Source organism: Manis pentadactyla, chromosome 4, assembly GCF_030020395.1.
Source record: "Manis pentadactyla isolate mManPen7 chromosome 4, mManPen7.hap1, whole genome shotgun sequence".
Classification (NCBI taxonomy): Eukaryota; Metazoa; Chordata; class Mammalia; order Pholidota; family Manidae; genus Manis; species Manis pentadactyla.
In genome coordinates, this window is record NC_080022.1 from 140,603,012 (window position 1) to 140,616,001 (window position 12,990).

The 12,990-nt window shown below is 42.5% G+C and overlaps 1 protein-coding gene across 5 annotated transcripts in view; it reads left to right on the plus strand.

Moving 5' to 3' along the window:
* SMG6 (SMG6 nonsense mediated mRNA decay factor) overlaps positions 1–12,990 on the plus strand; it is a 232,681-nt gene that overhangs the window by 131,250 nt on the left and 88,441 nt on the right. For all 5 annotated transcript variants that reach the window (XM_036906131.2, XM_036906132.2, XM_036906133.2 and 2 more), the window contains one exon: positions 6,446–6,647. In XM_036906131.2, coding sequence (XP_036762026.2) covers positions 6,446–6,647 — 202 coding nt within the window. The remainder of the gene's footprint in view (positions 1–6,445; positions 6,648–12,990) is intronic.

Below are 12,990 nucleotides of genomic sequence, written 5' to 3' on the forward strand. Positions count from 1 at the left end.
CATAGGGATATGTAGGGAGTGTGCAGTAGGCTGATTTCCTTAGGGAACCTACATGTGCTGACCCTGTAAACAAGATAGAATTCTTGAGTTAAAAAACTGCTAGTTCACTCACCCTCATAGATCAACTTTGAAATAAGAATCCCAAGTCTAATCGGCACCCCTTCAAGGACGCTTAATACGTCTTCCCAAAAGGGCATTTTAGGAGGTCACTAAGTAATAGTCCATCAGCACTTCCCTGAAGGAAGTGGTGGTGACTGTGGGAAGCCCCTTTGCTACCCTGGCTCTCCACCCAGTCTCCCTGGCTCCGGGTTGGGGCGTCAGCACTATAGCCTGGCACCAGGGGGTTCCTCTTCCTCCAAGTGCTGAGTTTGGGGCACACGTGATCTCTCCCATGGCAGGAGCCTCTGTCCTCCCTACTCCTCCCACAGGACTTCTTGTGAGAGGAAGGGGTGTTGGCCTAAGGCTCCAGTCTGACCCCAGCAGGGTACAACAGCTGACCCCAGGGAGCATGCTTTCCAGCTCTGGGCTGAGGTTATTTGGGTCCAGTGTATGCTAAACTAAGTAAAGACGTGTTGGAGTGGTTACAGCTAGAAATTTTAGAGAGGCAGGAACCGTGAGAATCCGCACCAGGGAGGCCGCCAAAGGCTCCACTCATGCCGTGGAGATGTCGAGGTCTCTGGGGGCTGCTTTTTCCCAAACACGCAGTGCTGATGGGTTTAACACACCATAGGGATGCGACAGAGGCTATGCATATGCATGTAGCTTGGGAAAATGCAATCAAATAAGGCACTGACCTACATAGAGGATGAGGGAGGCACAGTAGAGGTACTTGAGAAATCCTGCAATGAGGTTACTGTGACCTCTTATTGGTCATAAGGGTCCAGCTGCACTGCTTAGAACATGGAGAAGTTTATGTTCTTGGAGTAGTGTAGGATGACTGGGCTTCAGAATTTGATTTGCCCTATTGGGCAGAATTAATTGAAGTTGGGCACTCTCCCAAGGGCCCAAGATGACTATAAACTAGAAAAGCAGAAAGGATCATCTTTTACTGAGTCTTATATTCTTTAGTGGTCACCTAATAAACAGCTGTTATTCTTGGACAGTAGTATCTTGCTGCCTATGCTTAACTCCTAGAACAATGATCTATAACACCTGTCTCCTTTTTATATCATGGCGCCATCAGGAAAACACACGTAGTTCCTTAATCTATGCAGGGAGAGCTGTGTGGATTCCCCACCCCACTGCATCTCTGTCCCATCCCAGGGCCTGTTGAGATATCAGAACCAGATCCTCATCCCACTGAAAACAGAGCTGGCATGACATCTTGTCTTTCCAAGGGGTTTGCTAAGCTATGTTAAGCCCAGGTACTAGGCTTTTGACTCCACCAGACTTGCTGGATTCAGTTCCATTTGTACTGTTAGCTACTTACCTTCTGTAAGTTTTCTCTGGTTAAATGGGAAGCCCTCCAGGGCTACAGTGGTTTTATGTCGGCCATTGAACCTCAAGGGGAGTCATGGGCTGGAATATATGGTCATAGGCAAACAAGTTATAAAAAGAGAACAGTGCATATCCTAAGACTATTTCTCTTGTTATGACCTTTCTCCTTGTGTCCATGGGCTTGCCCTTTTTCAGCCTCCTTTTACCTAGTTTCTGTGCCATCCTAGCTGTATTTCCAGAGCTCCTCACCCCAGGAACCCAAAGACCCAACTCATTTCCCATCTGTACTGCCACTCTGATCTTCCATAGCTCTGAAACACAATCAGGGCTTCTTCTCACTCAGCTCTTTCCAGGTTTGTTCTGCAGCTGTGGAGTTTGAATGTTAGTGTTTAAACAAGCTGGTATTACACAGGAAATGGCCACCTCCACAGGCCCCTGCAGGCTTGTAACATGGGGTCATTGTACTTGATATTAATCACCAGTCAGCCTGTTCCCCCAGTAAAAATATGAAGGGGTGTGTGAGGGCCCAGTTGTCTTTAGACTTGCCAGAAGGATGGCCTGAGTCCTGGTCAGACCTTCCCACTCCACTCTCCAAACTGTCTCCCTCTCTTGGTCCCATCCCAGATGGAACTTAGAGAAAAGATCCCACCTGGCCTCTTCCCTATAAAGCTGGCAGATCTGTCTTACATTCTGAGTTCTAGGAAGGAGATAGATTATTGTGCTATACCTTGCCTCACATATCTCATACCTTAATTTTTCAGAGCATGTTGTAATTGAGTAACATATGAAAAAACTCCAAAAGTGTAGGCACACAGAAACTCACTAATCTACCTGACATCAGGGCTTCTCAGTTCTTTGGACTGAAGCTGCTTTCTAGCACTATTTTTCAGAACTAACCCCATCCTGAAGGGTTAATCTGATTACCCAAGTCAATATCCCCCAAACAACCAGCCAAGAGTGTGTGTTGGTTCATTTCTGTGAAATGTGTTTCCCTGGTCACCTGGGCCTGCCTGGGCTGCATTGTATCGGCTAGCAGCTGCACTGCACTCAAACTGACAGCTACATTAAACCTTGGAATTCTGAGGCAATAAAAACTAAATTAACTCTTATTTTTTTCCTTTCCTCGTAGAGTAAGTGAATGTATGTCTGTGGGGAAGTGAGTGAGCCTTGGTCCTGAGTGCATACCTCTAACTAGCCACTGCTGGTCTGTCCCAAGCTAGGATCTGGTATTCAGACCCCCACCAGGGGTCTGCTTTCCTGGTGTGTGTTACGTGCTGTGGGATTGGGCCACTGGGTCACCCTGCAACTGCTGATCTCTGCTCACTAATCACATCACAGCTGTTGGAGAGGCTCCCTTCCACCATTTTGAGAGCCATAAACAGACTCATTGGATGCAGTTTCAGATTCTCTGGCTGCTTTGGGTCTGCTTGGTGAAGAATGCACCTGAACTTTAGTTGGATTTTGTGGGCTCTGGGAGCTTTCCCCAAAATATATGAGTTGTGACCAGAACAAGCCAGAGGGACTTGCCACACCCACAGCACTACAGGGTCCACTTAGAACCAAAGGTGGTTTGAGAGTGTCTAAAAAGCCACTTGGGGAATCATTTCCCAAGCATGTCTAGAAGATTGGGAGCTGTATAAAGCTCCTCAAAGCCACCAAAATTTGACTTTGGGCTCTTTAGCCCAGGCCAACCTTGAATCCTTAGAATCTAAGGACTGCTGTGGGGTGAAGGTTGGAAGGCTCTCCTAGCTTGGATAAGGAACTAGAGCAGCAGAAAGCTAAGCTTTTCCCCTTCTACTCAGACAGGAAACCCTGTGTTCACCACGGGACTGACCTCTCTGCCTAGAGGCCTAGTTGGGGTAAGCCGAGGTAGTGTTGCCCGGGTTCCAGGAATTACCTCATCCTTTTGCAAATATCTTAACTTTCAAGTTCAGGCATCTCACCTAGTTTTTGGAAATACCTGATTCTTGTAATAATAATTTCCTGACACTCTCCTCTTCCCCACCCTTTGTGGAAAATCACTGCATTGCCCATGTGCCTAGGGAGTTGTGTTCATGTCTGTGGTGCTCAGTGAGAGAGAGGAGGTAACTGATGATTAAATTTATGAAATATGAAGTGATCTTAAAAGGCAATCCCACTGAGATACCAGAAGAAAGCAGGTATTCAGAATCAAATGTTCAAATACAAGACCAGTGTGAGTGGATCAGGGCAGAAATGACCTTCCATTGAAGCATTTTGTATTTTCTCTTGATTCTGCTCAGTCTGGCTTGGCCCTTGGGTCACTTTGTATTTCTGAGTTGGGAACTCAGGATACTTCCTATGTGTTTTGGCACCAGCTGCTGTCTTACAAATCAACACTGGAGTAGGAACTCTCATCCATTTCATGTCTGCAGTGAGTCCTAGGGTTTTGGCACAAGGTGGGTGGTAATGGGCAAAAGGCAGATGTGGGCCGGGGTCCCTAGTGGTGGCTAGCAGTCTCTGGGAGGAGTCAGTTTTGGTTTATGCCTTAGGGGACAGGGGAGCATGGTAATGAGAACCACATGGTACCACATATTTCTTCGTCTTGGATCCAAGATGGTAGGGGTGGGAGGATGAGAGAGAGATGTAGGGCCTCCCACTGTGGCAGCCGTGGGTAATTTTCTGCCTCCTCTCCCTGGCTGGGCATGCTGCTACCCACACCTTCCCACACCCAACTACGTCCTGAAGCAGCCTTGACCTGCGCAGCACCAACCAAGGCCCCCAAGCCAAGAATTCAGCTGGGAGACTTTTCACCTTCTTCCTTCTCACTGTCGTCTTTCCTGTTTATTTTCCAAATTGCTGCTCTGCAGTCGAGCAGTGCCTGTTGGCCAGAACTCACCAGCGCTGTGGGATCAGACTCAGGCAGTGGGCTCAAGTGGCCAGCAGGGCACTGGGGGAGGAAGTGGGGAGCTGGAAGAGCCTCTCTGTGCGTCTCCCATGGGCAGCACTAACCTCGGAGGCGGCCCTGAGCAGCCCTATCACATCCGGTGCTTGTCTCTGCAGCCGGGACCAGAGGATAAACTATCAGAGCTGTGGGGCAGTGCATCATTCCTCTTATTATTTTCTTCTCTGCAGATGGGGTCGTGGAAAGTTCAGTTCCTTTTAACCCTCGAAGTTCTGTTTATTCTACAGCTGGTAGCCTGAATGCTGCGTTTCCCATTACATCACAAAGGGGCTCAGGCAGATCTCTGCACAGAAACGTGTTGCAACTGTTTATTTTTTTCCATATTTAAACATTTCTGACAGCCAAACTTGGCTGAGCCAAAAGATGGAGCTTTGTGAATGAGTCTGGTTGTTGGTGTCTGTGCAAAGAGACTTTAGAAAACTCTTGTCCCTCTGGTGATTCTTCCCAAACATATTCTTTTTCCTGGGCAAAGCCTCTGAAGCAAGTTACTTCTGCAGTACACGTGTGTTGATTATGTGCCGTTGTGTGATTAATGGAGCTATGTTCCGCCCGGTTCCCAGGACGCTCTTGAAAACAAGATGTTTCATTTCATTGCCTTTTCCTAGTGCAGTGATTACAGTAAATAAACCAGTGCAGGCTCCTTCCACCTGGAATCAGTCAGGGAGTCCCCACACCTCTACTCCACTTTCTCCCCCAGCATCACCTTCAGTGGCACATCCCTTGAATGCCCTCTGTTCTGCCATCTACCAAAGGTTCCAAACCTCCAGGAGAAACAAACTGCTTAAGTCTAAGGCCCCTCCCTAGCAGATTTGGCTCATGCGCAGTAACTCCTCTGGGAAGATTCCAGGATGTAGCTCATTCGTATAGCTCCCTTTGCTCCTTGCCTCTTGCCACTCCACCTCTTGAACCTAATTGTAAAGCTTTCTTTTGTAATTCTCCAATGCAGCTCACTCCTTCTGGAGTACCATTTAGCATCCATAGGGTGCTAAATGTACCAGACTTCTTGGTTAAGTGATCCTCTGGAGAAGAAAGCCATGTCTGTGGATATGGCAGGCCCTGGATTGTACCACAATTTAGCTATTTGAGCTATGTCCTGAGTAGGCAGAAAGAAAGCTGTAAGGATCCTTAGCACCCACCAAAGCAGGGATCTGACCACAGATTTTTGACAAATGGTGGTGACAGAGAAATTAACCTTCTTTTTCTAATTCTGCCCTCGAGTTTGAACCAGGGAGAGCCAGACTGCATTTTCAGAGTTTCTTCCCGTGTTCAACCAGGACCTAGGAAATATGTACTTAGGACTGAGGTTTGCCCAGGATTGAGGGGTTTCTGGGGATATGGGACTTTCAGTGCTCAAACTGGGCAGTACCAGGCAAACCAGAGCAGTTGGTCACCGTATATTTAAACTTTGCATAAGTGAGAAAAAAAAGAGGCAGTGGGATGGCCAAGTCGGCACTGATACTGGTTCAACTGCTATGAAATACATGGGAAGCTTTACCTTCCCAGGAGGGTCTTGGCAAGCCAGGAGTGAAGTTTTTGCTGGGTGTATATGTGATTATTTGCTTTCCCGCTTATAGATAGGAAGAGATTTCTAAAGCATTGCAAGGGGCAAAAAAGCATATGACTCTTTCCGTGGTGTGACTGGCCCCTCTGGCTATGTGGGAGGAGGGGAGACTGGCGCTCTGTTGCTGTCTATGTGGCATATACTTGGCTGGACAGGAGTGGGGGAATTATGGGAGCTGCCTCAGGCACTGAGTGTCTAGAGCTTTTGAGTAAGTGTCTCAGGCACACTGTCTGGAAAGGTGACAGGACCTGCATTAGGCAGCTGAATCTCTCAATTCTTTTTCCTCTCTGGTTAGGATTAAAGCCTCCCTCTAATCAGTTTCAACTTTGCATAGATTGACACACACTCACAGGATTGCTGCCATGGATGCAATTTTGTATCCTACCTTTTTGGGTAAGATTTCCTGGCACATGCCAGCTGTATACCACATTTGCCACAAATGCCTCCCTGCTCACAGGTGCTTAGACTACTTTAACTGGTCCCTTTTTAGAGCTGCTCATCTTTTCTTACCTTATTTCTCCCAGGGTTGCTGTGGATGTGTGGTCGATGCTGGCTGATTTCTGTAACATATTGACTGCAGTCAATCAGTCTGAAGTGCCACTGTACAAGGACCCAGATGATGACCTCACCCTTCTTATCCTGGAAGAGGATCGGCTTCTTTCAGGCTTTGTCCCCTTGCTGGCCGCCCCTCAGGACCCCTGCTACGTGGAGAAAACCTCGGATAAGGTCAGCCCCAGGCCAAGCATCCCTCCCCATTCACCCCTCCTCTTAATTCTCCAGACTTTTTTATTCTTGGGAAGTTTTCTGTGCAAACGGAACATGATTAAGTCATTGAGAAGGGTGTTAAGGGAAAATATCGACCTTTTAGCCGCTGACATCCAGCTCTGTGTCCTGAAAAAAAAAGCCCTCTCAACTTCCTTTGGTGTGTGTGTGTGTGTGCTCGCTGGCATGTTGTATATACGATCATTTCCTCACTTGTTTAAATAGTGCAGCTTGTGTTGGCAGTGCTCTCACTCAGCTCCAAATGGTTTGCATCATGCTTAAAGCACCCTCCTTCCTCCCCCCTTTCCTTCTTCCCCCCAGCCACAAAACTCTGCACTAGGAAAATAGCCAAGGCTTTTTCCCTTCTCTAGGAGGAGAGTGATAAATAGGTGACTAGAGAGAAGCAGACACCATGTGTTAACTTACAAAAAAAAAGCCTTTAGGAATATGAAGCGTTCCTGCTGCCTGGTTTCTATTTTTCTTCCTCTAAGGACTTTGTTTTAACCTGAACTTTCTTCTTGTCTGTCTGTTTATAGAAAACAAAGCCTATTGCCTGTTGCCCTGATGGGAACTGTGAAACGCTTAGTCTCTGCTCAACAGTTGGGTCCTCAGCCAGGTGTGGAGAGTAGGGCAGTCTGTTCTGCTTCATATTCCTATGTAGTCGTTGTTGGCTGGGGAAGTAGCACGCAGAGACCCTGGGAGCAGAGTCTCCTGTGCTGAGCGAGAGAACCCTGTGACTGACCTCTCTGCAGAGTTGTTAACATCACACTCCTTTGGGGAGAGGCCTTTGGGGAAGAGTCCAGAAATGGCTTCCATCTCCAGGAAGAAGTCTTTTGACCTACATGAAGTATACATAGAGATGTAGTAGATTAAAAAATGTCAGATAATAAAAACTAAATTCTAAATGTAAATACAAATATGAGAGATTTTATACTGAATATAAAATTTTAAAACTTGTTATTAGCAGAAAAGAATATATGTTCATTGTGAACAAGTAAAAAGGAAAACTTACAATCCCTCTATCCATTGGCAACATCACTATTATTTTTGCTGATCATATGTAATCACATTTAACTTCTAGTATACACCCACTTTGTTTTGTTTCTTATAAAACTGGAGATCATATTATACATACTATTTGTAATCTGCCTTTTTCACTTAATATATGTTCTTACATGGAATTTATTTTTATGTGGAATATGCTATTCTTACATGGGATATTCTTATATGGAATATATACCTAATATATTCTTATATGGAATAATTTTTGATAATCACTTAGTATTCTTTATATGCCAAGATTTCTTTAACTAGTCTTTGCTTTGTTGAACCAAGGGACTGTTCCCAGTTTTTGCACTATTATAAACCATGAAGTGATTCCTTATAGCATTATTTCTGCATATGTTCTTTTGGTTAAGTTTCTGTAAGTAGGTAAAGGTTCCAGACATTGAAATATCAAAAACCCATACATTTTGGGTGCATTTAATAGCTAATGGAGCTTGGGAATATAAGAACCTCTCTCTCCTAAGATGTATACTCATTTTATGCTTTTCCAGTGAAAAGTTGGAATGAAATCCTGCTCTTCTAGTCTCAGAAGGGGATAACCATGGGAGTTGTAGTATGTGAGGCTGAGGACAACTAACATAAAAAGTACGCTTTGTGGAAGATGTTCAGTTACAAGAGTTAGCAGAGAAATTGGAGAACCATGATTTGGGCCAGGGGATCCTAGTACTGTTCTACTGTGATCACAAGGTAGTCTTGACTCTGTGGGGTACTTTTGGGAGTTGGCTATTGGGTTAGCTGTCTTTTACTGCAGAACAAGGAAGGAGCCCTAACCAGTTTCAGACTTTGTAGCTCTATGGTCTTATTAGCAATCCCAGCTTTAATGTCAGCATATAATAGAGTACATGTATAAGACACAGCATATGATATAGTATAGCATGTGATCTGGCCAGAGAAGAATGTAGAGCCAGCAGTCCATGCCCTCAGCCTGTTGTAGTGATTCACAGACTACCTGGAGCAGTTGCAACTCATTGAGACTAAGGTAGGTCTCTGCTTCAAGGATTGTGAAATAGGTATGTCAGATATAACATCTCCAGATCCAAACTTCTGAATTTCTTTCCCCCAGACCTAGTCTTTCTTCAGTCTCCCCATCTTGGTAAATGGCACCTTTGACTTTTGGGTAGCTCGTGTCAAAATTCTTGTGGTTATTCTTGGCTCCTTGCTTTTTCTTACATCTCCATGTCTTATTCATCATCAGTTCATGTCTTCTTTACCTTCAAAATAAATGCAGATACAACTCTTTCGTACCCCTGCACCCTAGTTCAATTCATCAAAATGCCTTGTAACTGGTTTCTCTAGTTCTTCTCTCCTATTCCCCAGTCTATTTTCAGCACAGCAACTGAAACTATTTCTTTAAAACATCAATAAGATCGTGTCATTTCTCTGTTAAAAATCTTCTGATACTGTTCCTCTCACTTAGAGTAAAAGCCAAAGTTGTAACAACAGCTTACAGTGCCCTCAGTGATCTGATGCCACCTCCATCCTCGGCTCTCTGACCTCAGCTCCTCCTGCTCTCCTCATACCCAGGATGCCCTGGTCACATCGGCGTCCTTGCTCTTCCTCACACAAGCTGATCACTAATGCCTAAGGATCTTTGCAGTTGCTTTCCTCTTAACCTAGAACACTGTCCCCACAGAGCTGTGTGGCTCTCTCACTCCCTTCTAAAGGTCACCTTGGTAGAGAGGTCTTCCTTAGCTGTCCTGTATAAGAAGTTACCTGTCTTCCTTTTCCTTTTCCTCTGCTTTATTGACCATGGCAGAGAAAAATAACAGCTCTTGAATACCTAGCATGAATCAGTCCCTGGACTAGGTAGTTTCATATAGTGCTTCATTGAGTCCTCACAGTAAGCCTGCCAAGTAGATATTAGTACCTTTGTGTATTAAAACAGGTGACTTAGGCTCAAGAGAAAAGTGAAAAATGATGATAAACACATACAGGTCATCTCCATGGCTGACCGAGAAGATTAGTACAGGTGTGTCAGAGGGAATCTTTAGGAACTTCTTTCAGAAAGCTGAAAAAGATAGACATTTTTTCCAGCTTCTAGTGTTCACTGCTAAAAAATGTATCATATCTCACAGATTTTGTCAGTAGCAACAAGATGAGCAATTTCATTGCTGGTCCAAATTAATCACATGCTTGGTCCAGCCTTGATGCTCATTGAACAGGTATTTACTGAGCATGTCTACAGTATACTATCTATGCACACAACATGAGAGATCCAGACAGATAAGGCAAACATCCTCCTAGTTTGGGAGGCAGTTTGTGGCATATTCAAAGATGTGAGAAGCAACAAGTTAATTTGAACCTGAAATTGAGGAACTCTGGAAATTTCTGTTGATCTGGTAGTATCCCAGTGAAGGCACTGCTTAAGGAAAACTAATTTGATAATAATATATCATTGCATTTTCCAGGCATGTTCTGTGGAACTCTAGTTTTATAGATTCTTAATTGTGAGGTGAAAAAAAGTTTCATGATCATGTAGATAAAGATAATGTTAGATAGAACCCATTACCTCAAGACTTCTTACAGCTTATAATGTAGTATATATTGCAAGGAGGATAGCCTTTGCAGTCTTCCCCAAACTTGCTTCATTTACCTTTGATCTTTTTGATTCAATTAACATTTTGTAGGATTAGTATTCTGCCTAAAATGAACCACAGTAGGAAACCGAGGAATGGGATAAGCAAGAGGTGAGAAAACAGGTTGCTCCTGGGATTAGCCACAAGTAAAATAAAGAGTACACATTAGGGTTAAAAGCAGTAGAGTGGAGCTGATTACATTTTGGGAGAAACATCACAGATGTTGAAACTCAGTAGAGCCAAACAAAGGAAAGAAAGTGATCTTAGATGCTTTGAATGGCTGATAGGCACCTAAATTCAGAGGGCTAAGTAGCTTACTTAACCCAGGATCTTGTAGCTGGTAAGGAAGTGTAGGATGTAAAACCCTTGTCTGCATGACTTCAAAATCTCATGTTCTAATGGATGATTTGATGTGTAGGATTTGCTTCAAAACAATTTGAGGTTGGAGGTGGATAGGAGTAAAAATTGGGGGGAAGGCCAAATATTGATGATTATTAAATCTGAACACTGGGTACATTGAGTTCTGTATAGTATTCTACTTTTGTATATGTGTGACATTTTCCATAATAATCATGTTCCAGGCACTGTGCTAAGCATTTTACATGCATTTTCTTATTGAAAACCCAACATTTCTATAGGCAGATAGGAGAAGTGAAGAAAAGGAAACTGTTTTAGGAGATAGATGCTAAGTTCATGTTGTGCTTTAGTCAATATCAAAGAAAGCTTATTACTATCTTCAAAGTATATGCATGTGACTGTATAGCTGCAGGTGGTACTAAAAAAGGATCTATTTTTAGTGACAGGCCCTGTCTTTCCTTAGGCTCTACAGCTCTAGTTACTTAATGGTACCAAAACATTTATGTCACAAATAAATGTGAACAATCCTCATTCTAGCATCCCCAGTAGATTAATCTGTATGATCTTTGTCTTCTTCCCCTTACTTTCCAACAGCCTAATTAATGTTGGGGACACTCTTTGGCTTGATTAGGGAATAAATTTTAAGTCACACATCACATCACATTCATCCTTACAGTCATCTTTGCTTTCTTTCTGGATGTAGGATCCCAGGAAACTAAGTTGTTAATAAAATATTTAGTTAAGGATAAAGATGGGTCTTAAATTGTTCAACTTTTGAAACTACTGGCTTGCTTCTTGTTTATTTGTTAAATGACACTTTTGGAGTGTTGTTTGTTGTACACATACTTATCCCAAAATGTTTTAAAGAGAAAATACAGAAAAACACAAGAAAATAAAAATCACCTACAAAGTACCACCAAAAATCAATCAGTGTTAATAGTTTAGTATATGTCCTTCCAGTCTTTTTTTCTCCCCTGTGCATGTATGTATGTTCTTATTCTTTTCATAAAATTGAGACTATACAGTGTATCAGTATAAGGTTTGTTCTTTTATGATTTTTACATATTTTGATGTTTGGGGTGTGTGTGTGTGTGTGTGTGTGTGTGAAATATTGCTTTTGTTGTTTGTGTGTGTGTGTGTGTGTGTGTGTGAGAGAGAGAGAGAGAGAAATATTGCTTTTGTTGTTTTGTGGTATGGAAAATACTTAAGTGCTACCAGTGACTAAGTTTTTGAAATGTATATTTGATCTACTCTCAAAGTGTCAATATCAAGAATGAAAAAAACCCAACTGTTGACTATTCCACATTTGAGATGTATAATTTGGACTGCTTACAATACATATTTTCTTTTTCACACAGTTGCATTTTGTTTCTAAACTTATAATAATTATTTAGAATGAGTTCTATGTTAAGTGTTTTTAGTACTCTCCATCAGTCTTTGTTCTGTAGCTTTCCCATTCTTATTATGTTCTTTACCTTGATTCATCTGTTATTCAGATGCAACATTGAGGAATTTTCTTCATCAACAATAACATGGATGGATGCTTTTTAAAAATTGAAGTGACTCATAAAATACAGTAGTAATACACAGTCATGCAAAAGAATCAAACAGTTCACAAAAACATATAAATTAAAAGCCATTCTTGAGAGAAACTGCTTTTAACAATTTGATACTTACCTTTTTAAACCACTTCTATGCCATTGAAACATAGTTACACATATATACATATATATGATCAAAATAGTATAGTATACATTCTCTTCTTTGCTCTTTTCATTAAGCAGTATATCAAGGACATTCTTCATGGCTACTTTCTAAATATTTGGCATTTGGAATTTGCCCTTGTACATGAATGGCAACTTAGCCTAGGTCAACATTTTTTCCCCCTTGAAACTATAGATATTATTCCATTGTGTTAATGGTTAGGGAAAATTGAAGAAAAGTCTGATTTTTCTTCCTTGGTAGGTAAACTTTTTTTTTTTGTCTTGAATTTCAAATTATTTGAGAATTTGTTTAGATGTTGGGCTCTGTACTTTAATTTTTCATGGTACTTAATGGACTTTTTAATAAGCAGATCCAGTTTTATTTGGACCAAAAAGTTTTTGTCTCATGTCCTTGATTGCTAATATTCTTATTTTCAATACCTTGTGTTCTCCTGATATACTGGATTTCCATTCTTCACCCTGTACATCTCTTTTTCTGTCATGATTAGTTTAATCCCCTTTTGCTTTGCCTCTGCATTCTGGAGGATTTCTCAAGTTTGTCCTCTCTCTAATTGATTCAGATTTTTATAGTGCTGATTTTACTCT